This window comes from Meleagris gallopavo, chromosome 10 (genome assembly GCF_905368555.1).
Source record: "Meleagris gallopavo chromosome 10, MGAL_WU_HG_1.1, whole genome shotgun sequence".
Taxonomy (NCBI): Eukaryota; Metazoa; Chordata; class Aves; order Galliformes; family Phasianidae; genus Meleagris; species Meleagris gallopavo.
Genome location: NC_139413.1, coordinates 15,696,731 through 15,707,296, shown reverse-complemented (window position 1 = coordinate 15,707,296; position 10,566 = coordinate 15,696,731). Strand labels below are relative to the sequence as shown.

The window sequence follows — 10,566 nt, the reverse complement described above, 5'->3', positions numbered from 1 at the left end:
CAGTACCCGCGGCGGGGTAACGCCAGTTGGCTGCTCCGGCGCTGCGCTCCTAAATCATGATGGACAGATTGCGTGAAAAGCAGGAATTCCAGAGAATTTCCTGCCCTGGGAACGGCAGCGAGGGCTATATTTAACAGCATCTGAAGCTGTCAAGAATGCTTTGCGGTTGGATAACAGAGCAGAAAAATGTGAAAAATGCGGGCTACTGCTATACCAAATATGGAAATATTGTTACGTCTGGTGGCTGAATCCCCATCTGGAAGCACTTACGGCCTCGCAGAGAAAGGGCGCCACAACAGAAGCCCAAACGCTCCTTTCCGGCCCCGGCCCCGAACCTCCACCGGGAAACCGCTACCGGGAGCGCGTCCTCCCGAGGGGGCAGCACGGGGGAACCGCAGCCAGCGGCCGTCTCCGAGGGGCCCGTCCCGCTCTGGGCCCGTCCCGCTCTGCGCCCGCAGCTCCGGCCCCGGGGCTCGATCCAGCGGCGCCCCCGCGCAGCGCTGCCCCCACGGACGCCCGCGTAACGGGATCGCGTCCGATGCGGTGCGGGCGGGGCCGGCGGGACGCGGAGAGGCCCCCCGGGCAGCCCCTAGCCCCGCAAAGCGGCGCGGTGCCCGGACAGGGCGGGCGCGGTGACCCCCCGCGGCAGAGCCGCCGCCAGCGGCCGCGGTGCCGGGAGACGGGGCGGGGCGGAGCGGCCGCGCCGCGCGCCAGCCGCATTCCTGGGATGCCGCGAGCGCTGGACGCGGCCGCGGCCCGGAACGCGCGACGTCAGCGCCGAGGCGCACGCGGCGGCCCCGCGACCCATAAAAGGCGGTCGCGCCCGCCGCTGCCTCAGACCGCGCCGGCCCCGCTTCGCGATCGCATCTCGAACTCCGCTCTCTCGCTCCGCGCCGCTAAGACATGGGCTCCGTAGGAGCTCGCCCCGCGCTGGCGGCCGCCCTGCTCTGTCTGGCCCGCCTGGTAAGTGCCGCCCTCGGGGCTTTACGGGAGGGCTGGGGATAACGGCTCTGCGGTGCCGGCGCTCACCGCTCCCCTCTGCTCGCCCCGCAGGCTCTCGGCTCTCTGTGCCCCGCCGTCTGCCAGTGTCCGGCCGCCGCGCCGCAGTGCGCCCCGGGCGTGGGGCTGGTGCCGGACGGCTGCGGCTGCTGCAAGGTCTGCGCCAAGCAGCTGAACGAGGACTGCAGCCGGACGCAGCCCTGCGACCACACCAAGGGGCTGGAGTGCAACTTCGGCGCCAGCCCCGCAGCCACCAAGGGCATCTGCAGAGGTAAGAGCTGCCCGCGGCGCGGTGCGGAGTGCCGGAGTTTAGTAACTTTGAGTCCATGTATGGTTATGCTTTGTTGTTGGTAGCTTGGCAGAAAGGCACATGACTTCAGCAGTCTGGAATGCGATTCAGTATGTCTGGGCTCCGCTAAAAGCACATAAGGAAAAGTGATTCCTGACTAACTTATTGTTCTAGCCCCGCGTCTCCGGGGGACTGTAGGGAACTTTACCATAAACCGAATTTAACAGAGCAGCAAAATATGTGTCTTTAAATGAGCGATTCCCGGCGCTGACACCCTCTTCTCTCTCTTTTGCTCTCTGCAGCACAGTCTGAGGGGAGACCGTGTGAATACAACTCCAAAATCTACCAGAACGGCGAAAGCTTCCAGCCCAACTGCAAGCACCAGTGTACGTGCATAGATGGAGCTGTGGGCTGCATCCCGCTCTGCCCGCAGGAGCTCTCCCTTCCCAACCTGGGCTGCCCCAGCCCCAGGCTAGTCAAAGTGCCTGGGCAGTGCTGCGAGGAGTGGGTCTGTGATGAGAGCAAGGATGCGCTGGAGGAGCTGGAGGGCTTCTTCAGCAAGGAGTTTGGTCTGGACGCTTCTGAGGGCGAACTGACCAGGAACAACGAGCTGATTGCCATTGTGAAGGGAGGCCTGAAGATGCTACCTGGTGAGTGTGCACTGATCTGTGTGATGGCAAAAGCTGAGATGGGAGGGAAGCTGTGTGACAGCTTGACAGAAAGAAACCCGGGGAGAAGGCAGACGTAGTCTAAGCCCCCCTTTTCTTTTCCAGTTTTTGGATCTGAGCCACAAAGCCGAGCTTTTGAGAATCCCAAATGCATTGTGCAAACAACTTCCTGGTCCCAGTGCTCAAAGACGTGTGGGACCGGCATCTCCACCAGAGTCACCAACGACAATCCCGACTGCAAGCTCATCAAGGAGACCAGGATATGTGAAGTGAGGCCATGTGGTCAGCCCAGCTACACCTCCCTAAAGGTAAATATAAACACCTCCGATGCTCCTCTTCTTTCCAAACTGGTTCAAGTAGAGGGTAAAGGCAGGACAAAGACCTCCCACTAATGATGTTATTTTCTTTTCTTTACAGAAAGGAAAAAAATGTACCAAGACTAAGAAGTCCCCATCTCCCGTAAGGTTTACTTATGCTGGATGCTCCAGTGTGAAGAAGTACCGCCCCAAGTACTGTGGGTCTTGTGTGGATGGCAGGTGCTGTACTCCCCAGCAGACCAGGACTGTCAAGATCCGGTTCCGCTGTGATGATGGAGAAACTTTCACCAAGAGTGTCATGATGATCCAGTCCTGCCGCTGCAACTACAACTGTCCTCATGCAAATGAAGCTTATCCCTTTTACAGACTGGTCAACGACATCCACAAATTTAGGGACTAAGTGGTATTTGGGGTGGGATGTTAAACAGAATTCTGAAGTAACCAGCCATGGAGAAAGGACCTCTGATGGAAGTGGTGCCTTGCCCATTTGAGGGCAATATGAGATATTACAAGAGTGCACTGTGCAAATGGACACTAATGCAACAGAGATTTAAGCATAGTTAAAGCTTCATAGTACTGGAGCAACTTTACTGCTTCTTTTTGGAGCACCTTTATCTTACACTGTTTTCTGTTTGTGATCTGATGTTTTATTCCGGTTATGAAAACTTTTCCTTTTCTGTTCAGTTTAACACTATGCTTTTCCCCTCCCCTCCATCTTCTCCCCTACTTTCCCAACCAAGTTGGAAGTTACATTCCTTCCTGAGGTGGGCACTTGTGGGGTGTTCACATTGGCAGCTATTATGTACCAACTGTAGTTTAATGGCAAACAGAAATCAGTTGTTTTAAAGCTGAGTATTTTATTTATCAAACTGTAGCTCTTTTGTTTTCTTTCTTTTTTTTTTTTTAACCCCTTTGAACCCCTGTAATACTGGAATAAGTTGTAAATGATTTTAATTTTATATTCAATGAATTAAAAGAATTTATTTATGGAATTAATCATTTAATAAAGAAATATTTACCTAACTATTCTTAGTAGAGCATCTTGAAAGGCAACAGACTTCAGCTCCTTTCCAGGACCATTTTGAATCGTCTGGAAACCAAAACAAGCTCCACCCCAGGTACAGCAATGAATGAGTAAGCTGAGTCTTTGGGTAAACGGTATTTTGAAGTGGTATATGCAATCTGTCACTCTGTGCACTAGAAAGTATATACAGAGAAAGCTTCCTGGCACTGAAAGCAAACGTTTGGAAGAGAGACTGAAATGTTAATTAGTCTGTCAGATTATTCAAACTGTCCTGGAATTTGCAACATAAGGCACTTCATTAGAATGCAGTGTGTGCACAGTGATGTTGAGCGCCGGGGTGGAAGTGGTGGGCAGGTCTCACATTTTTTGGTGGCTGCTTTCTGCAAATTAATGGAGTTCTGTGGAAGAAGAATGTTTCCTACAGTCTGCAGGAGGTAGTTGGCTTTCACTAAATTCAAATTAAATGAGCTTGAAGCAATGACTTTTGTTAATCCTAATAACCCAGTGATGAAAAGTAAACATACTGTTAACAGGAGAAGAATGTGAGGAATTTCAAGTACTTTTCCAATAGAGTAAAAGGCAAAGCAGCCAATCTTCTCCCTTCTCTGCCTCCCCTTCCCACTTATTAAATATGTAACTACATTTCAGGGATGTGGATGACATTTAGTGAACCAAGGGAGTCCTAAGATAGCTAGCTGGCGTGCATTAAGAAAGTGACATTTAAAAATAATCTACAGCAGGAACTGAGAAAGCTGTGTGAACCATTTGTGCTATGCTGGATAGCATAAAGCTGTACTACAGATAAGACTGAAAGGAAACTTGCAGCACCATTTTTTCCTCCTCATCACCAGTCTTCTGGCATAAGCCCTTCCTGTGGCCTTTACTAAGGAAAGCACTTCTATAAAGCAGCGACTGATGATGTGGTTTTAGAATTGTTAAGGATTGCCGTCCACTGCTGTGCAGTTAGATGTATAAGTGGTTAAGAGTTCACTTCTCATTTGATTAGGCATAAATACTTCAATAAAATAAATGGCCAAATATCTCGCTGGCAGTTAATGCTTTGCCTGAAAAAATTACAGCTGTCTCTTTTTCTGCTCAGTCAAGTTTTCTCCCTGGAGGCATTCACAGCTTCAGCTGTTTTGGAATTTACCACCTGGCCACCAGTTTTAGCTGCACCTAAACCTGTCTGTACAATACTTGTTGACAGCAAGAGTGTAAAACACAGTGAAGTGCTTTTGTTTTTTTTTTTTTTTGGTAACATCTGGCACTGAACATTTCCTTACATCATCTTTCGCTGAGAAATCACATTTACTCACGAGGCTACTGCATGGATAGAAGAGTGCTGTGTGCAGACACAGTGCTGCCCACCCAGCCTGGGCCACCACCACCTACAGGTACACCTGTGTAACACCTACCTTCAAAATGATCTAATGCAGCTCTCCTACAAACCACACATAGCTATAACTCCACTATGCTACATGCACAGGCTGTTTGCCTAAACATGCACGTATAGAAGCACACATGGCCCCTGCTACTCCCATCTGGTATGCAGCTATAGGTGCAGGCCTGAGGTTTTACAGCCTATGTGCTGGGCTTTCCATGTCCCATCAGGTAGAGAGGTGTGTCTGTCATCTCTGCTCAAAGAAGAGTTCTGGTGAGAGAGTAAGGGCTGCATGAGCAGGACACGCAGATTTTAGAGTAACATGTACTAAATAAAATTACTCTGTTATAAAGAGAGAAAAATGAACTACAAATCTTCCAGAGTTGTTTCACACCAGCTGCTCATCAACAATGTTCTCTTTTCATTTGTTTTATTTCAGTTACACGGCAAAAAAACAACCCCACTACTCCCAGTACGGTGTAAGGAGTCAGCGTCACCCTTTGTTTAACACCTCTGCACGTGCTTTGAAACGTCCCTGCTGCTCGAACACTGGATACTGCTGCGAAAATATCCATGATAAAAAGAGGAGTTCCTTCAGGTGTAAGCAGGAGGGCTTACAGATAGGATAAACGAGCACAGATATGATTTTACATCTTGGTCAAAATCTAAAATATCCAAATCCTTCCTTCAGGATAAATACTAACAGATCTGCAAACAAGGCACGAGGAACATGACCAACAAACGGAAGCTGTAAGCATTCTCTAAACGCTGCTTATCACGGCTGCTCCAGCCAGCAGCCCCCGGAGGGAGGACGGGGTCACCCGAGGATGGAGCGTGGCACGGCGCTTTGCCGAGGCTGCTGCTGCCGCCAGAAGGAACTCCTGTCGAACTGCACTCTTAGGACTGACTGAGATCTCTTCTATCCAATGCAGTCGCTTATATGGGCCTGATGGTGGTTCCTGCTGTACTATCAGGGTTACATGTAATATATACATATGCTCCCTACTGACGAAGGCAACACAGTGAAGACAAACTTCATGCTTCCTGAAGTGCCGCATCATGGGAAGCACACGAAAGGCAGGAGCCAGCAGAAAGCAGAGCTCCCTCACTACATCACACCCTCTCCAGCAGGACTCTGCTGGCACTCTCATGAATGAGCAGGGAGGCTGATGAGGAGCAGATGGGAGGAAAAGCCAACATCTCTCTGGCACGGACAGCCAGCCACTAGTTAACCCGTGCTGAGCCTGCCACAAGAACTGCTATAAGCTCCATATAAGCTATCACGGAGCTCCAGCAAAGCCACACCTGCCAGGATGCTCCAGGCAGCAGGCCCACCTCCTGCTGCTGCAGGGAGCTTCGGTGAGCTGGTGGCACTGCTTACTTGTGGTGCCCACAGCGAGGGACAGCTGTGCACTTGTCCCAGCAATCTGCCTCCAGACTGTGTTTCAGACAGACGTGTCCCTGTTTTCATCTTCACCATTTTTTCCTCGGTTACATATCCTTGTAGAAAACAGCACACAGAAATACAGGGGAGGGCATGGAGCAAGTAGCAATACAGTTCAGTCTGGAGATATCAATAAATGCATTTCAGCTCAGGAATAACTGTGCTACACTGTAGTGTGGTGAAATTCGGTATAAGGAAAATAGAAATCCAGCCAACAAATTTATACAATAAACATCAATGTGTATTGTCCCGTGAAGACCAAACACCAAGAAACCAAATAGACAGTATCCAGTATGCAATGACTCTTTTTTCCCCCAGAAAAACCACAGAGCTACAAATTCTACATATGCAATTTATGTTGGAGAATGTCCTGGAAGACCCCAAGGCACCTCATCTGTCCTGACGTACAACCACTTACCAGATGGAACATAGCAACCATCCAGAATGGAAACATCACACAAGCTCTTGTAAGGCTTTCATTCACTGGATGGAATAGTTCTGTAGGTAGGGTGCACAGATTTGTGCAAATGGGAACTGAGGTAGGATAGAGACATCAACAACTTACCATCATGGTGAAAACAGCCATAGTTTTAGTAATAGGAATGAAGAAACTCCCTTAAAAATGTCAGTCAAACCAACAGTTTGAGAACACTGTTCCCACATCTGATCACATGGAGACCAATGGGTCAGCAGATTCAAAGCAGCTGATTCTCTGAAACCACCGAGTTCCTTGAGCACCTCAAACCAAACAGGTTAGATCCTAATTATCTCATAAAATCTAACAAGATCAGACACTAACACAGTGTAGCCATAAATTCAGCAAGTTGTTAATGAGAACTTAAACAGGAAGATACATTTTCCTCTACAGAAGTAGATACTTGCACTGCAGTGGAGCAACCCCATTAAAACCAATAAGGATGCCCAAGCACAGCTGAAAGTTGAAGCTGTGAAAAAGGATTAACAAAGGGAGATCACAGAGCTCAGAAACAAAAGTGATGGGGATTTCCCAGATAAGCCTTCTTTGCCATCACTCAGCTCTTTTTCCGGAATGTCTGTGCCTCGGACACCTTTTCCTCACTTGGGCCTCTCTAGCACCTGGAAAGTCCCCTACAAGCACTCCTGGAAAAATAGACAACTTCTGGGGTTAGGACATGATTCAGCAGAGAACCAGGAAGCAAGGAGTGGAAAGGCAATGGGCAGCTTTCACACTTATTTCTTTCTGCTTGTGACAGAAGTGGGATGACAGAAAGAAAGCACAATGTGATTTGAGAAATACTTTTGCTTTCTTCATAAGCTGGGATCACATAGCAACCAGCAAGCTCTTGGTGCAGTAGCAGTTTATTCTCTAAACTGAGACTCGCTCTCCCTCCTCACTTCTATTCTGCTTCTTTGGCGGATTATTTTTAACTTGTTCTAATTTGTCACACCAACAGCTGTCCTGATGCAACTGATGCAAAAAGTAGCCTCATGCAGAAGGACTAGACAAACATGAAGACTACTGCGCCAATTAAAGAAAAGTCCATCATTTCTAGCACAAGCAGGAGCCAGCAAGGGCAGAAAGACTTGCCTTTGACCCAAAGGTAGGTAAGGTGCAAGCTTATTTCCACATATTCCACTGTATTAATTTTCCTGCTCAACAGTCTACTGTATTAAAAATAGGCAGGGAAAGTTAGCAGTTGGGTAATCAGGACAAGGAGTGGAATTTTGCTTTCAGAACAACAACAACAAAATATGTTATGATGCACAGAGCCAATGAGGGCAAGAAGCACTCAGTAAAAGCATCACTGGAGCGAAGCCACTGCTCGATGGGCCAGAGAGACCAGGCAGGGCACAGCAAGGACATGCTTCTGCTATAAGACCACAGAGATGGGCAGCAAAACAACTGTCCTTGTGTTTTCCTGGTTTTACATGTCATCTGCATCTCTCCTTTCAGTTTCAGTATTTATTTTGAGTTGGTTTTGCTGTATTTCTTGTTTGTCTTCCATACATGTGACTTCCTTCCATCTCACCACAAATTTCTACCAAATAAAACCATATGCACTGCCATAGCAACATTGTAATACAAACACAGAGTAATCTTTGTTCACTGAAGTACACAGTTGTTTTTTTTCACTCTTATTAACAGAATCTGCAACTGCATACATCAATGTCATGGCAACAACATAAACACAGATTCAAGATATTCTTTCTTCAGAGGGAGGAAGAATAAATGTTTTCAGGAAACGTGTGTGGGATTTAAGGAAGCAGGACGAAATGTTTGTGACCAAATAGGGATGAAGTTACATCATCACAGCTGTGTACTGCTCTTTGAAGCCTGCTCTGGTAAGATGTTACACATTCTCAGCTCCACAGGCAACAGCAGCACACACCCCACCTGGCAGGCCATGTCTAAGCCACAGCTGTCCCCACACTCAACAAACAGGTGAGATTTCCCATTAGTGTGAAGGTGAACCCAAGCATTCATGCACTTTTTTAGACTACATAAGGTGTCCTGACCGTGAACAGCTCTACTCCCAACACAAGGTGAAGCCTTGTCAGGTGCTGTGTTGTCGGGTAGCAAGGCCTGCTCAGCTCCGCTCCCCGCTGCCTCTCAGGCCAGGTCAAGCAGCAGTTTCTGTGGCACAATCTTTTTTCCTTCTACAGAACAATTCCAAAAAGAGACATAAATACGGTAAAACCTAGGATTTGGGTGCGTTCACTTAAAACTCAGCTTCTGCACTGACAGGAGCATGATGCTGTTTGCCCATGACAGTTCCATGACTTATGCCTCATAGCGCAGGAAGTTATACAAAAAAGGAAAAGAACCAAGTTCTCCCATATGACTGACTCAACCCCACTTCTCAGCTATTGCTATGCCCTTAGCTATGTGCTATTTTTGTTCCTTGGTTTGTGAAAGGGATGACTTCATTAAGCATTCTTTTTTTTTTTTTTTTAGCAGCATGTTCATTGAGTACAAGAGGCTTTACTCTGCTTTGTAAGCCAATGGCCCTTCAGTTCAGCATGCTGTGAGTGCTCAGGGCTTCAAACCTGAACAATCTAAAGTTAACAGTGCCATAACACCACACGCTAATAGCTTGTTCTTTCTGAGACAAGCAGTTTATAGAGAAAAACAAATGAGTGAGCATAGTAGGCATAAAATCAAGCACTCAACACAAGCTCGAGCTGAATGATGAAGATTAAAATATCAACACAGGGTTTCCATTCGCAGACATCATCTGTGCTAAATCAAATAGGAGTCCTGTACTGGAATCCCGTGATAGTATGATTGTGATCCTATGCTTTCCAAATGGATTGAAGTCTTCCAAACAGCCTCAGCTACCTCTTAAATTTCAACTGCTTGACCAGAAATTTAAAAATATGTTTAAGATGAGTTATATCTCTTGGGGAGGGATTAAAAACTTCACATTGCCTACGAAGGTACGTAAGAGTGGATAAGCCTTGATTAAATCACTAACTGTATCATTATTATGAATTATGATTCTTGCAGGACCTGCACCAATCAAATGTCATCAGTACAGCTGGGGTAAAAATCATAGTTTTGAATCATTTTTATATATATTAAAAAAAAAAAAAAAAAGAACAAGCTAAACTGAGCCAGAATATTCTGATTTCATTCTGGCTTGCATTTGATGAATGCCTATACTCAACAAAGTGTAACTTACAGAAAATAAAAACAAAACAACAGTGATCCAAGAATGAATGGCAAATGCATTGTGTTAACACAGCATTTTACTCTCAGTTCAGATCTGGAAGATGGCTCATAGCTTTGTTTGTCAAATGTCATTTCCAGCAACCATTTTACGAACAGAACTTCAAAATATTGAGGATCTTCTCTAAGGTAAGAAAAGATTCACATCTGTGAGATATATTTAACAGCATCTTCATTTAAAAACAAATTAGGGTTGCGTTTTGACTCCCATGGGAGTTTCAACTAGATTTATATGAGAAAACACAATGTGGAGAAACCCTCTCATTCAATCAATGAAAACCTCCAAGAGCACAGGAAATAATGCAAATCACATCTATCACAAATCTGTGTTCCTCAGCCAAAGACTAATCACAATCACATGCAGACCAACATGAATATCTGCAGCACTCCCATTGCCCTGCATGCTCCGACTGCACAGAACCACCACACTGCTACTCCAGATGAAAACATTTCCTGGCAAATGAACCGTGGCAGTTTTGCTGTTCTGCTCTTCTATAGGTGTTAATATGAATGGCTTCAAGAGAGGTTTAAAGTCATTTGTGGCTACGAAATGAGCATGCAATAATCACTGATTAGGAAAAGCTTATTCACTTCCACTGAACTGAAAAAATATGAAAGCAACACCTATAGCTAGGAATTGCAGTCCTTTAAATAGGGTTAAGAAAACAAACACCGAAACAAGATGTGGGCAGAAGCCCAACAATGATTAAAAAAGAAAACAGCGCACAGGTGGCT

General features: G+C 46.7%; 1 protein-coding gene across 1 annotated transcript; it reads left to right on the top strand.

The window, feature by feature from the left end:
• Positions 1-765: 765 nt before the first annotated feature.
• On the top strand, positions 766-3,296 carry CCN1 (cellular communication network factor 1). The gene is made up of 5 exons (XM_085232410.1): positions 766-963; positions 1,054-1,270; positions 1,591-1,938; positions 2,062-2,264; positions 2,374-3,296. The coding sequence occupies exons 1-5, from the start codon at positions 904-906 to the stop codon at positions 2,671-2,673; spliced, it is 1,128 nt and encodes a 375-aa protein (XP_085088536.1). The 5' UTR covers positions 766-903; the 3' UTR covers positions 2,674-3,296.
• The last annotated feature ends 7,270 nt before the right edge of the window (positions 3,297-10,566 follow it).